The sequence below is a fragment of the Rhinoderma darwinii genome, chromosome 1, assembly GCF_050947455.1.
Source record: "Rhinoderma darwinii isolate aRhiDar2 chromosome 1, aRhiDar2.hap1, whole genome shotgun sequence".
NCBI classification, from domain to species: domain Eukaryota; kingdom Metazoa; phylum Chordata; class Amphibia; order Anura; family Rhinodermatidae; genus Rhinoderma; species Rhinoderma darwinii.
The window spans coordinates 518,044,741-518,066,118 of NC_134687.1; the positions used below are offsets into that span (position 1 = coordinate 518,044,741).

At 43.0% G+C, this 21,378-nt stretch overlaps 1 protein-coding gene across 3 annotated transcripts in view; it reads left to right on the forward strand.

Moving 5' to 3' along the window:
* LOC142659973 (colorectal mutant cancer protein) overlaps positions 1-21,378 on the forward strand; it is a 271,048-nt gene that overhangs the window by 31,184 nt on the left and 218,486 nt on the right. Inside the window, exon 2 of one of the 3 annotated variants that reach the window (XM_075836625.1) lies at positions 1,162-1,247. The exons of the other annotated variants lie outside the window; for them this stretch is intronic. Within the exon in view, the coding sequence (XP_075692740.1) occupies positions 1,203-1,247 (45 nt within the window). The 5' untranslated portion in view covers positions 1,162-1,202. The remainder of the gene's footprint in view (positions 1-1,161; positions 1,248-21,378) is intronic. 3 annotated transcript variants of the gene reach the window in all.

Below are 21,378 nucleotides of genomic sequence, written 5' to 3' on the forward strand. Positions count from 1 at the left end.
CGAAAAACGGCCGAGATGCATCCCCGATAGAGGAGTCTCTGGAGGGATGAGTGAAGCGTGAAAAGATAGGACATGTCCTATTTGCTCACAGACCCTTCACGCGGTCCGTTGAAACAACGGCTGTGTGAACGGCCACATTGAATTACAAAGGTCCGTGGGACGGCCGTTGTTTCAACGGACGTTTAACACGCTCGTGTAAATAAGGCCTTAGGGTATGTGCACACGCTTACTAAAAAAAAGTCTGAAAATACGGAGCTGTTTTCAAAGGAAAACCGCTCCCGATTTTAAGTTTTTTTTAAGCAAACTCACGTTTTTTCGCGTTGTTTTTGGAGCTGTTTTTCTATAGAGTCAATGGAAAACTGCTCCAAAAACGTCTCAAGAAGTGACATGAACTTCTTTTTACGGGGCGAATTTTTACGTGCCGTTTTTTTCCAAACGCCCGCGTAAAAATATGCCCCGTCGGAACAGAAAGCCGTATTTCCCATTGAAATCAATAGGCAGATGTTTGGAAGCGTTTTGCTTCTGATTTTTCGGCCATTTACGGCCCGAAAAATGGCTGAAAATAAGCCTTGTGAACATACCCTTACAGTGAACGCTTTGTCCTTTCTGTTGTCATATTCGCCCCCACGTTATTATATCCACTATTTATAGGAGAGGAAACGTGACTACACAAGTCAGGCAAGGAAGCTGAATGCCTCAGTACAGCGTAGCCTCTTCCAGGAATATGGAATATTTCATAAGCTGTACATCCCTCACTTGGGCAATCGCTTATCCTCATTTGTAAGTTCTCTTCCTTTCTTGTGTGCATAATCTGTTAGAAAACCTGGATATCCTCCAGCTAAAAGTTTCCCTGAACATTTACATGGTTTTGGGGCATATCAACAAGGCCCAATAGGAGCAGTAATATGGCCAAATGGGTCACCTAAATTATTTGATTTTTCATTGATAAAGACCCAAAGCTATATTTTTCTCATTGTATCTGTTAAAAATGTCTTTGTTAGACTGGTGACTTTGTAGCACGTCTTAGTTTGTCGCTGGTAGATTAATATATGTACACCTTAGTGCTGTACACCTCAAAATGCTTTTTACCCTACGGCCTTTTCACGTCAGTTAGTGGGTTTGATCAGGATCATTTTGTAAAATTATTTTTTCCTTATTCAGATTAACCCAATAAAGCACCTGCCCTTATTGCACCACCAAACATGCCTGCAATAAATGAGAGAAATGAATGTGCAAGGTTTGGAGCGGTAAGAGAATTCGTGTATGGAGCTGTGCATACTATAGTGGATAACAATATTATTTGTCTTTTCTTCATGACATTGACATGTTACACAATTCTCATTACCACTGTATTGTGTTATAGATGAATTCATTTTTATGTGCATTATATTTTGAATGAGTTGAAAATGTGACCACTGTACAGAACTCCACATATTGAATTAGGAGCAGTACTGGCATCCACGATGGACCAATGCCATTGACGCTGGTGTCGGAAGTTCTGCTGTTCTTCTATATAGCGTCACCGCAGACGTGTGCATATCTGACAGCCATGTACTAGCCGTAGCGTCTTAACCCGTTAGTGACCGCCTTTTCACGACGGCCACTAATAGGCTTTATTCTGATGCAATAGCCTTTTCACAGCGCTGCATCAGGATAAATAAACAGCAGGGAGCCGTTAAATCTCCCTGCTCTCAGCTGCCAGAGGTAGCTGAGGGTTGAGGTCATCCCTGCTCGAACGTGTGAGATCGATATTCGTATCGATCTCACCCGTTTAACCCCTCAGATGCGGCGCTCAATAGCGTGCGCCGCATCTGAGTTGTTTTGGAGAGAGGGAGGGAGCTCCCTCTCATCCCACCGACACCCGGTGATAAGATCGCTGAGTGTCTGTGTCTCCAATGGCAGTCGGGGGCCTAATAAAGGCCCCCAGGTCTGCATGTTGTAAATTCCTGCTAGGTCATGCTAGAGGCATGGCAAAGCAGATGCCTGTCCGTTTTAAAAAGTATTGCAGTGTATTATAATAGCGATCGGATGATCGCATATTAAAGTCCCCTAGTGGGACTAGTAAAAAAAAGTTAAAAAAAAAGTTTAATAAAGTTAATAAAAAGAAAATGTGAAAAAAAAATGAAAAACCCACTTTTTCCCCTTACAAACTCTTAGGCCTCATGCACACGACCGTAAAATCTCCCGTTATTACGGGTCGTAATTACGACCCGTAATAACGGGCTCATAGACTTCTATTGGCCACGGGTACCTTCCCGTTTTCTTACGGGAAGGTGCCCGTGCCGTTAAAAAGGATAGAACATGTCCTATTTCAGGCTGTAATAACGGCACGGACAGTCCATAGAAGTCTATGGAGCTCCCGTAATGACGGGTGGCTACATGTGTGCACCTGTCATTACGGCAGCGTTGCTAAGCGACGTCAGTAAATAGTCACTGTCCAGGGAGCTGAAAGAGTTAACTGATCGGAAGTAACTCTTTCAGCACCCTGGACAGTGACTACCGATCAGAATAAAGAGCAACCTGTAAAAAATAAAAATAAAAGACGTTCATACTTACCGAGAACTTCCTGCTTCCTCCAGTCCGGTCTCCCGGCCGTTGCCTTGGTGACGCGTCCCTCTCGACATCCGGCCCGACGTCCTGGCCGTCCCTGGATGACGTTTCAGCCCATGTGACCGCTGCAGCCAATGACAGGTCAATCATAGGCTGCAGCGGTCACATGGACTGCCGCGTCATCCAGGGATGTCGGGCTGGATGTGAAGAGAGGGACGCGTCACCAAGACAACGGCCGGGTAAGTATGAATTTCTTTAACTTTTATTACAGAAAGGGCTGTCCCTTCTCTCTATCCTGCACTGATAGAGAGAAGAGGCTGCCGATTTAGTGCAGTGCTATTTTGCCGCTAAAAACGTGCCCGTAAATACGGGTGGAATACGGGTGACACCGGACCCATATTTACGGGCACGGGTCCGTAAATACTGGTGCAAAATGGGTCGAATACGTGTGACACCGGACCCGTATTTCCGCCAGTATTTACGGGTGGGAAAAAATACGGTCGTGTGCATGAGGCCTAAGGAAAATGGGAATTCAGAAATGGGAGAAGGTAACAGGATATTTTGTCAGTCATTGGAAATCTATTTATTTTTTCATCATTTTAAAAATATGAATTCTCAAGTAAATTATGTACAGATGTTCATTTAGGATGGGGCAAGCGACGAGGAAATCTGCTGACCATTGCATGCTGGCCTGTAGATGATCTAGTTCTGAATGCTGTTTATCTACTACATGAATGGTCAGGCTGATGGCACCGCTGCTTTGAAGTGTAATTTCATTTCATTGCTGGAGAGCTTGTGTGTCTTATCCCTTCACTCAGCAGATTCTTTCTTCCTGTGGGACAGCGGACATGCTAGAGCCATCACCTCTTTCAGCTTTTCACCGCTTTCTAATCCAGTGCCCTCCACCGTGTCCAGTGCTACATGTGAAATTTGACCGATATCTGTAATGACAGCCGGTTATTATGGTTCATTATTAATTAGGAAATCAACTTTTTCTAAAATATTGCCCCTTGGGATCTGTTAATAGTAAAGACATGTTCTGTTTATTGTAATGCACCTTGAGATCAGTCCAGGGTTAAATCTAGACAAGCGGACTGAGGGGGTTAAAATAGTTCATGTGAAATAAAGGGTTTATTGCACTATGAAGGATTAACCCCTTCCCGCACCTTGACGTAACTGCACGTCGATGTGTGCAGTAACTTCGTGCATCTCGACGTGCAGTTACGTCAGTGCTTTAACTGTTAACCGCCGCGCGGCGCTACACCGCAGCGGCGGTTAACTGTGCAGGGTGTCTGCCCTGCATTCCCCGTTGCCGATCAGCGGCCCATCGCCACTGATTTCGGCGGTTAACCCCTTAATTGCGGTGTTCGATTGCGATTGCCACATTTAAGGTGTTTAGCGCAGATCGGCAGCCCCCACGTGAAATCACAGGGGCTGGCGATGGTACCCATGGCAACCGGACGCCAGACAATTGCTTCCGGGCTGCCATGTACAGAAGCCTATGAGGACCAGCCAGAGGCTGGTCCTCATAGGCTTCCTGTCAGTGTGACTGTCACGTCACAATGACAGTTGGAATACATTACACAACACTACGTAGGTTTTATCACGAGAAAACAATCTCAGAATCGCTTGGATAGGTAAAAGCATTCCGGAGTTATTACCACATAAATGGACACATGTCAGATTTGAAATAAATCGGCTGTGCCACAAGGCCAAAACAGGCTGCGTCCTGAAGGGGCTAAGGGGTTAATAATTTATATCTCAGTTTATTGTTTACAATTTGATATATTCCAACCATGAAAAATGATTATTAGAAATAGTTCCCATAGCTAATATGTCACATCAGGCCGCTGCTGATAAAAACTCATGCGACATCCAAACGCTCTAAGTTAATGATCCTTAACAAGATAATTAGAAACTTAGTGCTGATGCATCAGAATGCCGCAAGGTCACAGGACCACATCTAAACAATCCCGCACCAATTGTATGTGATTGTACGTGTCACCTGACTAGATGTGTCTGCAATGACACTTGTGTTTTTTTGCTCTGTTAGGCTGGGTTCACACGAGCACATTAACGTCCGTAATGGACGGACGTATTTCGGCCGTAAGTCCCGGACCGAACTAAGTGCAGGGATCCGGGCTCCTAGCATCATAGTTATGTACGATGCTAGGAGTCCCTGCCTCTCCGTGGAACTACTGTCCCGTACTGAAAACATGATTACAGTACGGGACAGTTGTCCTGCAGAGAGGCAGGGACTCCTGGCATCGTACATAAGTATGATGCTAGGAGCCCGGCTCCCTGCACTGAGTTCGGTCCGGGACTTACGGCCGAAATACGTCCGTCCATTACGGACGTTAATGTGCTCGTGTGAACCCAGCCTTACTTATCTAAAGTTCAGAAAAACTGGTTAGGCTTTGTTCACACTGGTGTCATGACTTTCACTTAGATCACAGTGGCTCCAAACCACAATCGACAGACCCCATTGATTTATAATTGGGTCCATTGAGCTTTCCGTTCTCCGCAATTCTTGTTGTCCAAGGTGTCAGAGCCCCAGACGGAGGCTCCAGATTCTACTACATGTGAAACTTTTTTTTAATTCGTCGCTACTTGACTGAAAGAAAATTAACAAAAAAAAAAATAGGTCATCAGGGCGGTTCGTGTTCACTCCTTTTTTTTTTTTCTTTTTTTTTTTCACGTTTTTTTTTTCTGTTGTCAATCTTTGCTCCGCAGCTGATCTTAATGGATTAAAAAATACCTGATAAACTGACATTCATTTGCATCTATATTTCACTCATTAACCTCAATGAAAAAAAGGAGGGGCTCCGTATTCTCAATGCAAGTATGTACGGCACATATCACTATTATTGTTTTTTTTTCTTATGGAATATATGAGAAAGAAAAGCTCCATGTAAAAATGAGAGGCACATGGAGGTCCTGTAAAGTTGATAGAGTTCTATGGGCTATATTCAGAATCCGTGTGATACAGATCCCAAGTATGGCTCTGGGCATGAGACTCATGCAAATCGATCAGTTGCATGATTTGTAATAATTATTATTTTTTTTCTTCTTAATTATGAGAGAAAATAAGTGTAGAAATTTGCATGTGTTACATTCGGATATTGTGACTAGGATTTTGACGCTAGTTTTCTTGCAGATGTGACATGCTGTGGATTGGAAAATCTGCAGCATGTCCTAAATCTCGTGCAGATTTTTTTCACTCTTTATTAGGGTAGGGCAATTAATTGAAGAAACAAAAAACTAAATTCAACGCAATTAACAGTCGTCATCTTGCGCAAATCGGGTTCTGTGATTATATTTCCCGGTTTGAACTTAATCTGTCTGTAGGACGCAAATGCAGTTGAAGCCAGTGGCAGAGCAGGGAACCGTAAGGTCCTAGATAAATACACCTTTTGTATATAATGGAAAAAGTGAAATATATCCCAGGGCCGAGCTCTAGATGTTACCTAAACTGATCGACCAAAAAAATATAATTTGGCTCCTAGATTTTTAGACTTGGCGCTAGAGGCACCAATATGATTTTTAACTTTTTTTTTTTATGTTTTCATTTTTTCAAACAAGTAAGTAGGTCCCACTCCTGCATGCCAATAGTCTAATAGATTAAAAAATTATTCCGTCTTGCCCTCTAATGCATCGTTCCCTGGAGGACTAGAAGTGGGGTACTCATTATTTCTTAAGAGATATCAGTCTGAAAGTTATTAATGCACCAGGGAATTTTATTAAAACTGATGTGCAGTTAGAACATAACTTTCACTGAACTGTAAAGATAATGGTGTGCCCCAGGTCTCTGACCATTAATCTGTATTCACATAGCTAAAAAGCAGTGTGCCTGCATGTGTGTGTGTGAGTGTGAGTGTGTGTGAGTGTGTGTGAGTGTGTGTGAGTGTGTGTGAGTGTGTGTGAGTGTGTGTGAGTGTGTGTGAGTGTGTGTGAGTGTGTGTGAGTGTGTGTGAGTGTGTGTGAGTGTGTGTGAGTGTGTGTGAGTGTGTGTGAGTGTGTGTGTGTTACCCATCTAAAACACGCAGAAAACATGCTCATAACGAGAGTGCATATTTTTTACTTGATTTATTAATTGCTTCACATAATTGAATGAATATCTGTTAATAATTCCAGATGCGCTTATGAAGCACATCACCAAGCAAATTCCTTAAACCTCAAGTTGTTTTTCTTTTGTTTTCTGTCTGATAGTTTTAGAAATTGTTTGAGTTGACCTGTCAGTTGTGTTAGAATTCTATCGGAGGTATACGTAGTGAAGATTCCCGACTTATACCTCCAACGTAAGGCCAAAACTTATTCCACTGGGGATACGTTGCCCAGGGGCTGGCCCTGGAAATGCTTCTGAACAGTGTCCAACGCTTTGGCCAGGGATTCCAGCTCTAGAGAAGCCCCTGACATCACTGTCTATATATGGACAGTGATGTCAGGAGCTACCCGAGGTATACATTTACCTGTGACGTATGCCATACATGTTAAAAAAAACAAAAAAAAACTACTATGTCGTATACTTTTTTTTTTTGTGGAATTCCTCCGGATGGAATAGCGTAGATACGTTAGACCATCCTCCAAAACAGGTATACCGACGTATACCATCTCGATGCAGACCAAAAGGACACTCTTCGTTCGTATAAAGGAGCCCTATGTACATCGAAAGCTTTCCTAACGTACACGATAAACGTATGGCAATAACGTGATGTGAATGGGGCCTTAGCTATATCTGCGTCTAAAATATCTGTTTGACAACCAATATGCACCATTTCAAGTTCCAAAGCTTTCCTAATGTCCAGAAATTATCAGAAAATGCACCTACTTATGCAGCATAAAGTAACTGACAGGAATGCACTTGTAGTTAAAAAAGAAAAAAAGGGGCACAACTAATTCCTATTTTCATGTCACTAGTTTCCAACCAACTTTTATACAAAAAGGAGGAGGGAACGGAGCCTGACCTCTTTTATATACAGTGCATTCGGAAAGTCTTCAGACCCTTTCACTTTTTTTTTACATTTTGTTATGTTGAAGCCTTGTGCAAAAATAAAAAAACACTTTTTTTTTTTTTTCAATCTTTCTGCACTCTATTCTATACCCCATAATGACCACGTGAAAACAGAATTTTAGACATTTTTGCAAATTTATTAAAAATGAAAAACTCAAATTTTGCACGGACATAAGTATTCAGACCATTTACTATGAGACTTGAAATTTAGTTCTGGGGTTCTCCCATTTCTCTAGATCATCTTTGAAATACTTTTATATCTTGATAGAAGTCCACTTCATTTAAAGGAACAATGTCATCACAAATTATTTTTTTATATGTTAAAGATGTTAGTGCTTTATTAAAAACGTTTATATTCATTTGTGTGTTTGTGTTTTACTTTTTCTTATTTTTACACTTTTTCTTCCCTATGGGGGCTGCCATTTTTTGTTCCATTTCTGTCTGTGTCGATTAACGACACATACAGACATGGAATACGGCAGCCACAGTCCCATAGGGACTGCGAACGGCTCCCGTCCCATTGACTTCAGTGTACGGCGTCTGTGTGGGAACTGCGCATGCGCCGCTCCCACACAGTCCAATTCGAAATTGGCGCCGTCCGGCGCCATTTTCCTGTGGACCGGAAGTCGCGGCCGGACAGTAATATTACTACTTCCGGTCGCGGCTTCCGGATTTGTGCACTTGGACCAGCGGCAGCAAACGGAGCGGACGGGCCGGAGGGAGCCGCGGCGGCAGGAGCAGGTAAGAGATTTCAATGTATGTTCGTGTGTGTTTACTACTGTATGTAAACCTACTACACTGTGTGTTAGCTCAAAAAATGGCGACACACAGTGTAGGAGGTTACACCGTTCAAACCCCTCGTTTATCCCGGCACTAGCCAGGATAAAGGAGGGGGGATGCTGAGAGCTCACTAGAGCGAGGGCTTTTAACCCAATGTTGCAATGCTGCAATTTTGGGAATAGCTCCATCTAGTGACCAAAAATGGGTAGTATTATAAATTAGAATTAATTTATAATATTTCCTGACTATTTCCTGACTCGTGAAAAAAATAAAAAAAATTTGAACAATGTTTAATCACCCACACACTAAATGTTTAATTTTTTTAAAAAAAACATGTTTTTCTGGCAACACATTCCCTTTAAATGGACATAATTTGGAAAGACACCCCCCCCCCCTGTCTATATCAAGTCTCACAGCTGACAATGCATATCAGAGCAAAAACCAAGCCATGAGGAGCAAAGAACTCCCTGTAGAGCTGAGACAGGATTGTGAGGAGACATAGATAGAAAGGTACAAAAAAAATTCTGCTAAACTGAAAGTTCCCAAGAGCACAGTGGCCTCCATAATTCTTAAATGGAAGAAGTTTGGAACAACCAGGACTCTTCCTAGAGCTGGTCATCCCACCAAACTAAGTAATCGGGGGAGAACGGCCTTGGTAAGAGAGGTGACCAAGAACCCAATGGTCTCTCTGGCTGAGCTCCAAAGATCCTGTGTGCAGATGGGAGAAACTTCCAGAATGTCAACCATCACTGCAGCACTCCACCAATCTGAGCTTTATGGCAGAGTGGTCAGAAGGAAGCCTCTCCTCAGTAAAAGACACATGAAAACCTGTAGTCTGCAAAAAATGCACCTAAAGGACTCGGACTGTGAGAAACACGATTCTCTGGTCTGATGAAACGGAAAATTAATATTTTGGCCTCAATTCTAAGCATCATATCTGGGGAAAACCATTTACTGCTCATCACCTCCCCAATTCCATCCCTACAGTGAAGAATGGTGGTGGCAGCATCATGATGTGGGAGTGCTTTTCAGCGGCTAGAGCAGGGAGACTGTTCAGGGAGGGGGGGGGTGAATGGAGCAAAGTACAGAGATATTCCTAATGATAACCTTATCCAGAGTGCTCTGGGCCGAAGTTTCGCCTTCCAACGAAACCATGACCCTAAGCGCACACAGCCAAGACAACACAGGAGTGGCTTATGGACAACTCCGTGAATGTCCTTGAGTTGCCCAGCCAGAGCCCTGACTTGAACCCAATCGAACAATCTCTGGAGAGACCTGAAAATAGCTGTCTACCGACGGTCCCCATCCAAACTGACCACTTGAGTGGATCTGCAGAGAAGAATGGCAGAAAATCCCCAAGTCCAGGTGTGCAAACCTTGTGGCATTATACCCAAGAAGACTGTAGGCCGTTATCACTGCCAATGGTGCTTCAACTCCGTACTGAGTTAAGGGTTTGAATACTTATGTCAATGCAATATTTTCGTTATTCCTTTTCAATAAATTATCAAAGATTACTAACATTCTGTTTTGACTTTGTCATTAGGGGTAATGAGTGCAGAGCAATGGGGAAAAACTTGAATTTTATTTATTTTAGCACAAAGCCTCAACATAAAAAAAATTAGAAAGGGTCTGAATGCTTTCCTTATGTTAACCAGCATCCTTTGATTTAGCGGAGCCTCAGAGTAAACATAAGCATGGAGAGAACAGCCTTCAATCCTTTGAGACAGGAGATAGATTTTTGGACCACCTTTGACTCCCATTAGACAATGCAGTTATGCTGGAGTCACTGATTTATAGCTGTGACCTAATAGACCAGAGAGACAAAGCTGCAAAGTCTGAAAAAAATAAAAATAAATAGCAGGTAGGCATTAGGTAGTGACTTATTTTATAAGACCACTACTAAACAAAACTGTGTTTTTGTATTTGCAGTCACATGGTTTTTTTCATAAGTTAAAAATAAAACTTAGAGTATGTATGTTACGCACTTCAATAGATGCCCTTTTAAAGAGGCTCTGTCACCACCCTATCTCCTACATAAGGAGATGGGCGCTATAAGGTAGGTGACAGCAGTGCTTTTTATTTAAAAAAAAACGATCTATATTCACCACGTTATTAGCGATTTTAGCTTTATGCTAATGAGTTTCTCAATGGACAACTGGGCTTGTTTTACTATTGACCAAGTGGGCGTTGTACAGAGGAGTGTATGACGCTGACCAATCAGCGTCATACACTTCTTTCCATTCATTTAGGCAGCGCATAGGGATCCTTTTAGATCAGTATGTACTGTCTTATACGAACACATTAACGATACTGAAGTGTTTAGACAGTGAATAGACATTCCACAGGATGTCTATTCACAATCCCGACTCTTCGTTAATGACGCTGTAAATGACAGGTTACAAAGAGATTACGCTTGCACTGGTGTAAGTACCAAACAACCGTTAACGAAGTGCAGGGATTGTGAATAGACATCCCGTGGAATGTCTATTCACTGTCTAAACACTTCAGTATCGTTAATGTGTTCGTATAAGACAGCACATACTGATCTTAAAGGAGCCCTATGTGCTGACTAAATGAATGGAGAGAAGTGCATGACGCTGATTGGTCAGCGTCATACACTCCTCTGTACAACGCTCACTTGGTCAATAGTAAAACACGCCCAGTTGTCCATTGAGAAACTCATTAGCATAAATCTAAAATCGCTAATAACATGGTGAAAATAGATCGTTTTTTTTAAAATAAAAAGCACTGCTGTCACCAATGTTATAGCGCCGATCTCCTTATGTAGGAGATAGGGCACTTATAATGTGGTGACAGAGCCTCTTTAAATGGCGTCTATTGAAGTGCATGGGGTCTTTACAGTTACTCAGTTTCCTTTTCTGTTGAATTCTAACTCTAGAAAACCTATTTTAACGTTCACAGATTGCGGTCCACTATTGAAAGGAACATTGAATGTGACAGACACATCTGTCTGGATTATACCTGGGATTTGTTTTATGTTGTGTACTGAAGACAGGGTTATTGTTGTCCACTGCTTCTCATTGCATGTACCCAGTAAATAACAGCGTCCCCTTGTGTCCTTTTCGCCACCTAGAATTGATTAATTGATATGTTATAAACCATCCAGAAGAAGGGAAAAGAAAACCTCAATATTGCTGTCAGTGTCTGCAAGCATAGTTAATTTCCACAAGATTAATAGTACCAAGCCGCTCTCACTCCACCAACTATCTGTATGATTCAGCCATTGTGGAATTGATCGTCTGCAGCTGAATTTCCTGGATTGTGTGTCTGATAGGACCTTCAAAGTCTTTTCTGTGTTTAAACAGAAGTTATAGGGGTGTTGGGCTATGCCAACTTTGATGAAAATTAATCTTTAGAACCGTTCCAGCTAATAAACATTTAGCAATGTTATTTTTGAGAGTTTTATACAAGCAGTGGTAGGCAGCTGGCCGTCTATGGTACATTCACTTTAAAGAGGCTCGGTCACCACATTATAAGTGACCTATATTGTACATGATTTTATCGACGCTGTAATGTAGATTTCAGCAGTGTTTTTTATTTAGAAAAACGATCATTTTTGACTGAGTTATGATCTATATTCGCTTTATGCTAATGAGTTTATTAATGAACAACTGCGCGTGTTTTACTTTTTGGCCAAGTGGGCGTTGTACAGAGGAGTGTATGACGCTGACCAATCAGCGTCATACACTTCTCTCCATTCGTTTACACTGCACATAGCGATATAGCTATATCGCTATGTGCAGCCACATAAACACACTATAACGTTACTGCAGTTTCCTGACAATGAATATACATTACCTCCAGCCAGGATGTGATGTGTATTCAGAATCCTGTCACTTCTGTAGCGTCTCTGATATTTACAGAAAGGCAAGCGTAATGTCGTTTGAAATGACAGGTTACATCGTAATCTCGCGAGATTACGCTTGCTGTGCTGTAGTGTCGGGGTTGTATTGGCAAAGTGTCAGGATTCTGTGGTGAGAGCCTCTTTAAACTACATTAACCCCTTAATGACCGGGCCTGAAAAGACCTTAATGACCAAGCCAGATTTGTTAAATCTGGTATGTCTGACTTTATCAGAGAATAACTCTGCGAAAGTTTTGAATATCCAAGTAATTCTGACATTGTTTTTTCGTCACATGTTGTACTTTATTTTAGTGGTAAAAGTAGACTGATACGATTTGCGGAAATTAATTAAAAAATTGAAGAAATTTTTTAAAAATTATCATTTTTCCCCTATTTTTAACTGCAATATGTCACATATGTACATACATACTGTACAATTTTTGTTATTAAATATATATTTCCATCGCTTTACACTTTATTTTGGCAGCACTTTTGAAAAAAAATTTTTTTTTTTAGCAATTTAGAAGACTTACAAGTTTAGTAATAATTTTATACATTTTGAAGTACATTTTGTTTTCCTGCACCAAGCCAGGTTTTCAGAGGCTCATAGGTGTCAGAATGGTGGAAACCCCCACAAGTGACACCATTTTGAAAACTACACCTTTTAAGGTATTTATTAAGGGGTGTTGTAAGTATTTTGACCCCACAGTTTTTTTGTAAGAATTCATCCAAAGCAGGCGTAAAAAAATATAATTTCACTTTTTTCATAAAAGTATCACTTTGAAGACCGATTTCTTTGTAAAGCGACCATGAGAATGAAGAAACATACCCCAAAATCTATCACCCTGTTTCTCCTGTTTTCAAAAATGCCCCCATTGTGACCCTAATGCGTTGCCTGGACACACGGCAGGGACTGAAAGGAAGGGAGCAACCGGAGGCATTCAGGTCTCATATTTTGCTTGAAAATGTTTTAGACCCCACTGTACATTTGGAGAGGTTTTGAACTACCAGAACGATAGAAACTCCCCATAAACGACCCCATTTAGAAATCTAGACACCTTAAGGTATTTATCTAGGGGTGTAGTGAGTATTTTGACCCCACAGTTTTTTGCTAAATTTAATGCATAGCAGGTGAAATAAAAAAAAACACTTTTTATATAAAAGTATCACTTTGAAGACCGATTTCTTTGTAAAGCGACCATGAGAATGAAGAAACACACCCCAAAATCTATCACCCTGTTTCTCCTGTTTTTAAAAATGCCCCCATTGTGACCCTAATGCGTTACCTGGACACACGGCAGGGCCCGAAAGGGAGGGAGCACCTGAAGACTTTCAGGACACGCATTTTGCTTGAAAATGTTTCAGGTCCCATTACACATTTATAGAGGCACTGAGCTGCCAAAAAGATAGAAACTCCCCATAAATGACCCCATTTTGAAAACTAGACCCCTTAAGGTATTCATCTAGGTGTGTACTAAGTATTTTGACCCCACAGTTTTCGCAGGAATTATTGCAAAGCAGGTGGAAAGAAAATTTTATTTCACTTTTTTTCACAAATGTGTCATTTTAAGGTCAGATTTCTTGTACAGAGTACATGAGAATAAGGAAATGCACCAGAAAATGTATTACCCTGTTTCTCCTGTGTTCAAAAATATCCCCATTGTGGCCCTAATGTGTTTCCTGGACACACGGCAGGACCCAAAAGGAAGGGAGAACCCGGAAGCTTTCAGGACACACATTTTGCTTGAAAATGGGAGGATTCTACTTTTCTAGATTGAGAAATATATGTCCCTAAGGCGGGATTCACATGACCGGGTCGCGCCCGAACCCGAGTGCCGGCCGGTAAAATCGGCCGGTTTGCATAAAGTTTTGCATCCGGGCCGGGCAGATCTGGACAGTGACATCAGCGGCAACTCCTGAAGGGGAATCCCCATGTGTTCGGGGATTCCGCTTCAGGAGTTTCCCCTGATGTCACTTCCCAGATATGGACAGAGACATCAAGCGCTCTGTCCAGGAGCGGAATCCCCGAACACACGGGGATTCCGCTCCTTCAAGGAGCGGAATCCCCGAACACACGGGGATTCCGCTCCTTCAAGGAGCTAAAGTGCGGCTAGCACATAGCAGAGCGGGGAGATACCTGCTCTGCTATAGTGGCGTCGCTGCAGTAGTAGCAGCCGCAGCAGCTGCTAGCGGCGCCATCGAAGGTGTCGCCGGGCCAGGGCGCTTTTAAAACAAGCAGGGGAAGGGAGCCAGTGCAGCGCTCCCTCCACCTGCTGTACACCCCGGCCCTGCCACACCGTGTACAGCGATGCCATTCGTCAGAATGGCATCAACTCCTCATCCTCACATGCACTCTGTGCTGTGAGGAGGAGGAGATAGAGCGCAAGCGCCGGAAAACCCGGCCATCACTTGGGACACATCCCGGTGATGGCCGTGTATTACCCGGCCCCATAGACTTCTATGTGGGCCGGGTACCCGGCCGAAGATAGAGCATGTCCTATTTTTTGACGGCTGGTTTTCCCGGCCGTCAAAAAATCGGTCGTGTGAATAGCCCCATTAGGGGTCTATTATTCCTAATGCAGCCGGGTGCCGGCCGATTTATGAACGGCCGGCATCCGGCCGGGAAACCCTGTCGTGGGAATGAGGCCTAACAGTTTCTACACCCTATGACTATGTCGTGCTAAGAAAGCAGCTGTCCTGAAATCATGTCAGTCCATAGACATTATGTATATCAACCCGCTCTGATATATAGTAAGTTAGAGTGGGAAAATTTATTAAACTGTTGGCGGAAAAAGGCAATATATCCAAAAAAAGAGGAGGAAGAATGTATCCAGCTATGTGGAAAACTAGAGCATGTTCACAGGATGAAAGAAAATTTGTAGGGCTGTAATGACTGTATTATTCAAAATGACTGGTCATACAACGTCTCTTTAGCTCCATCAATCCCTATATAAGGGACGAATGTGCCAAGTGACGCGGTACACTATAAAAAGCCCCTGCCCGGCAAGGTAGGAACCGCCATGTGCACAAAACAACCAATCACCTGTAGAATATATAAAGGGGCAGTGTCCCACACCATATGTATAGATACAGTAAAGGACCACTACTCCCCAAATTAATGTCGCTATTTCTAGAAGTATTGACGGGTGTAAGAGGTCCACCAAAAACCCGAACAAACTGTAATAAAGCCCATAGTGTATTGATAAGGAACAGCTCGCTTATTAGAAATCCTCGGAATAAAAAGAAAAAATTATGCCGTATCCCCAGTGAGTAACAGCTATTTATGGCAGGACATAGTCATAACCGAAAAGGAAATAAAAAGCTTTCAGGGAACAACTTTATCTTGAATGAATTTCAGGGCCTTATTCCACTTTATATAACTGGGTTATATCCCAAAATGACTCAATCTAGTCACGAAATTTTAAAGCCAGCATCTTCTCAATTTGAAAAGTGCATGACTCCCCCTTTCGTAGTTTTTTATCCACAAGTTGAAGTGGGAAACCTTTGCGATTCCTGCGTATTGTGCCACAGGCTCCGGTGTTAGCACTATGAAGGGCGCTAAACAATGGCACACTGGTATAAAAACTGTCCGTGTATACAGTGGAGGAAATAAGTATTTGATCCCTTGCTGATTTTGTAAGTTTGCCCACTGTCAAAGACACGAACAGTCTAGAATTTTTAGGCTAGGTTAATTTTACCAGTGAGAGATAGATTATATTTTAAAAAAAACTGAAAATCACATAGTCAAAATTTATATATATTTATTTGCATTGTGCACAGAGAAATAAGTATTTGATCCCCTACCAACCATTAAGAGTTCAGCCTCCTCCAGACCAGTTACACGCTCCAAATCAACTTGGTGCCTGCATTAAAGACAGCTGTCTTAAATGGTCACCTGTATAAAAGACTCCTGTCCACAGACTCAATTAATCAGTCTGACTCTAACCTCTACAACATGGGCAAGACCAAAGAGCTTTCTAAGGATGTCAGGGACAAGATCATAGACCTGCACAAGGCTGGAATGGGCTACAAAACCATAAGTAAGATGCTGGGTGAGAAGGAGACAACTGTTGGTGCAATAGTAAGAAAATGGAAGACATACAAAATGACTGTCAATCGACATAGATCTGGGGCTCCATGCAAAATCTCACCTCGTGGGGTATCCTTGATCCTGAGGAAGGTGAGAGCTCAGCCGAAAACTACACGGGGGGAACTTATTAATGATCTCAAGGCAGCTGGGACCACAGTCGCCAAGAAAACTATTGGTAACACATTACGCCGTAATGGATTAAAATCCTGCAGTGACCGCAAGGTCCCCCTGCTCAAGAAGGCACATGTACAGGCCCGTCTGAAGTTTGCAAATGAACATCTGGATGATTCTGAGAGTTATTGGGAGAAGGTGCTGTGGTCAGATGAGACTAAAATTGAGCTCTTTGGCATTAACTCAACTCGCCGTGTTTGGAGGAAGAGAAATGCTGCCTATGACCCAAAGAACACCGTCCCCACTGTCAAGCATGGAGGTGGAAACATTATGTTTTGGGGGTGTTTCTCTGCTAAGGGCACAGGACTACTTCACCGCATCAATGAGAGAATGGATGGAGCCATGTACCGTCAAATCCTGAGTGACAACCTCCTTCCCTCCACCAGGACATTAAAAATGGCTCGTGGCTGGGTCTTCCTGCAAGACAATGACCCGAAACATACAGCCAAGGCAACAAAGGAGTGGCTCAAAAAGAAGCACATTAAGGTCATGGAGTGGCCTAGCCAGTCTCCAGACCTTAATCTCATCGAAAACTTATGGAGGGAGCTGAAGATCCGAGTTGCCAAGCGACAGCCTTGAAATCGTAATGATTTACAGATGATATGCAAAGAGGAGTGGGCCAAAATTCCATCTAACATGTGTGCAAACCTCCTCATCAACTACAAAAAATGTCTGACTGCTGTGCTTGCCAACAAGGGTTTTGCCACCAAGTATTAAGTCTTGTTTGCCAAAGGGATCAAATACTTATTTCTCTGTGCACAATGCAAATAAATATATATAATTTTGACAATGTGATTTTCAGTTTTTTTTTTTATATAATCTATCTCTCACTGGTAAAATTAACCTAGCCTAAAAATTCTAGACTGCTCATGTCTTTGACTGTGGGCAAACTTACAAAATCAGCAAGGGATCAAATACTTATTTCCTTCACTGTATATACTATAAAATACTGAAAAAATGGTTGTTTTTTTTTAAAACTGTGTGTGAGGAACAAGTGATTTTGTGAGGGGACACTGACACACTTGTATCTGTTTCTCTCCACAGCTAGAACAGAGTGAGGAGAAACAGATACATGTTTTTACTTTTATTTTACTGTAGTGATCACTATGATTGGATCTCATAGTGATCACAAAAGATCAGGAACCAATACTATTGGCTCCTGATCACTGCTCTAAGAACAGAGCTGGTAGCAACAGCACATACAGGTGAAATACTCTTAGTCCTCATGCACACGAGTTTAGCCATGTGCACGGCCGTGATTTTCGGGTCGGCCCGGGCATCAAGGGCCGTGTACATGGCCGCTTGCATTAATTTCTATGAGCCTGGACAGCAAAACGCGGCCGTGATAAGACATGTCCGTTCTTTTTGTGGTCCAGGCTCCCGGGCCATGCATGGACCTCGGAAACCACGGTCGTGTGCATGGGTCCATTAAAATGAATTGCGGCCGCAAAAATACGTTCGTGTGCATGGGGCCTTAGACGTTAATACAGGCCAGAGCATGGTAATGCCGTTTGCAGTTCCCTTCCAGTAGAAAGTAGAAAAAGTTCTCAGTAATGTGATGGTTTTAAGGACTGGTTCACATATGTCCGCCCTCCCAGTTTAAAAAAAAAAAAACATTTCCCCCTCTAGCATAGTGCAAAAACGCTGGAGAGAAACTGATCTCATCGTTTCCACTGAGGTTAGTTTTGTGTCCAGTGGCATCAGTTTTACCTCCAAACCTCTCACCAAGTCAGGCATAGAAACGTTGCATGCAACGTTTCTCTGTCCAGCTGTAGATGCCGGATCGGTACCTAAAGTGCTGTTTTAATCATCAGTTTGGCGTTCCTATCCTGTTTAGGCATACAACACCTGGCCGGACACAATTGATATATGTGTACCCAGCCTTACTCTGAAATTACTGGCGTAAATACGGGTCCTTGGTCACACGTATTCGACCCGTATTGCACCAGTATTTACGGACCCGTGCCCGTAAATACGGGTCCGGTGTCACCACTATTCCACCCGTATTTACGGGCACGTTTTTGCTGCAAAATTACACTGCAGTAATTGGCAGCCCTTCTCTCTATCAGTGCAGGATAGAGAGAAGGGACAGCCCTTTCCGCAGAAAAAGTAAAAGAAATTCATACTTACCGGCCGTTGCCTTGGTGACGCGTCCCTCTCTTGACATCCAGCCCGACCTCCCTGGATGACGCGGCAGTCCATGTGACCGCTGCAGCCTATGATTGGCCTGTGATTGGCTGCAGCGGTCACATGGGCTGAAACGTCATCCCAGGAGACAGGACTGGAGGAAGAAGCAGGGAGTTCTGGGTAAGTATGAACAATCTTTTTTTTTTGTTTTTTTTTACAGGTTGATCTATATGGTGATCGGAAGTCACTGTCCAGGGTGCTGAAACAGTTACTGCCGATCGTTTAACTCTTTCAGCACCCTGGACAGTGACTATTTACTGACGTCGCCTAGCAACGCTCCCGTAATTACGGGTGCACACACGTAGTCACCCGTAATTACGGGAGCCCCATAGACTTCTATTGGCCTGCCCGTGCCATAATTACGGGCTGAAATAGGACATGTTCTATATTTTTCAACGGCACGGGCACCTTCCCGTAAGCATACGGGGAGGTACCCGTGGCCAATAGAAGTCCATGGGCCCGTAAAAACGTGCCGTAATTACGGGCGTTTTTACGTTCGTGTGCATGGGGCCTTATTTTAGGGTCAGTCAGGGTTCCGTCAAGGTTCAGTGATGCTGACAGCAAAAGTAGCGCCATCAAAGTGATGAAAGTCCCGATTTAGGCTTTTAACATCAATGTAAATAGAGCCTTGGACAATGTAAAGTTCTGCACATGATATGATGAACAAGAATTGGTTTATTTGGACCACTGATTAAAATATTTGATCAACTACTTATTTATCTTTTATTTTATTTATTTTTTCTTCTGTTTTTCCTACTTGCTGATGACATTCATAAATAAGGCTGTGTTCACATCAGCGTTAGTTTCCGCTGAGGGGTTCCAACTGAGGTTTCCGTCGGGTTAGCCCCACAGCGGAAAGTCAGTAGACTGCGCTATTGATTCCGTCTAAAACTACCGAACCCTGTCACAACGGTGACAGACGGAAACCATCAGCTAGGTTTCCGTCACCATTGAGTTCAATAGTGAGGGAAACGGAAGCTGAGATTTCCGTTTGACTTTACGCTGAGGGGTTGACCCGACGGAAACCTCAGACGGAACACCTCAGCGGAAATGAACGCCAACGTGAACAGGCCCTTATCTGTTGAGGCTATATCATTGTACATTTAAAAAAATTCCTATATGTGATCTACAAACTTTATTAAAACGGATACAGTGGATGGTTACATGAGTAGTTAACTTCTCCCAGTTCCAGTAATACGCTCGCTGCTCGTGTGATCATGAACATGAAACCTCATACAGAATAGTGCCATGCTAATGGATGATTTCTGGAATTACTAGTGTCAGCAAAAGCCGTTTACACGTTAATGTATTATATCATGCTGCCAGAAAATGCTGGTAATGCAGGCTTGGTGTAGCGAACGTACAGAAACGGTGAAACTTGCAGTGGTGTTAAAGCGCTCTATACTTTTATAGTTCCTGAAAACATACACATATTACTTATATTTTCAGGGCTCATTAATTCTACCATATTACGTCTCTCTACAACCTTTGAGTTGTAAGGAGCCATTATTCGCTACCCGTAGTTTTCTATGGGGCCATACAGTACCTCCTGTATGCCTCCAATTTTATTCCTGTCCGATGCCTTATGTATCCGACAAAAAAATAAGTTATTTTAAAGGTGTTTTTCCACCTTCGACATTTATGGCATATCCGCAGAATATGTCTGATAGATGCGGGTCCCAGCTCTGGGACCTGTATCTATACAGAGAACTGTGGTCATCCAACCCCTGTTTTCTAGGTGCGGCAGACGCTGGCCAAAGATTTCAGGCAGGGACTAGTAAAGAGAGGGCTGGCATGTGCACGCCTCTTTCCATTCTACTTTATGGGAGTAACGGAAACAGCCAAACAGCGCTTGCTCAGCTGTTTCTGTAACTCCCATTGAGCAGAATTGAAAGGGACCGCACGCATGGCCCTCTCTTCACTAGTCCCACCTAGAATCTGTGGTCAGCTTGCTGCTGCACTAAGTGGAGCGGTATGTGTGCGAGTCCCAGAGCTAGGACCCGCATCTATCAGAAATTGATGGCATATCCTGTTGATATTCTATAATTGTCTAAGATGGGAAAACCCCTTTAACCCCTTAGTGACCAACAGTATGCCTTTTTACGTTCCTCACTAATGGGCTTTAGGCTAAGGCGACGCCTTTTCACGTGATCGCTTTAGCCTAAAGTAGCGCCGAAATGAGAGATCAGAGTTCCGTTCTCTCAGCTACCGGAGGTAGCTGAGAGTTCGGAGCAACGACCAGAGACCATAACGAGTGGTCTCTGGTCACGTGATCGCCGTGAATCGCTATTTCACGGCGTTCACGCTAAAGCGGCAGATCTTCGCCATTTCTCTCTCCTCTCATGGAATAACTCCTTAGAGAGGAGAGAGAATGGGTAATTAGTGCGGCCCCCCCTCCCACATCCGATCCCCCCCCCGTCCGATTTCCCCCCCCCCCCGGTCCGATTCCCCCCCCCCCTAAAATGCATAGCTTACCTGTGTCGGCAGCACCGTTGTGACTGGTCCCTGATCAGGTGATCTCTGTGATAAAACCCATCACAGAGATCACTGACAGTTATTTTCATAACACAGCCAGGACATGGGCTGTGTTTCTCTCTCCTCCCATTGTAGTTGTTCTGAGAGGAGAGAGAAATCAGTCTGCGTCCTGTTCTGTGAAGAAAGAAAAAGTGATAAAAAATCATCGTTCTAATATATACATACATATATATATATATATATATACAAA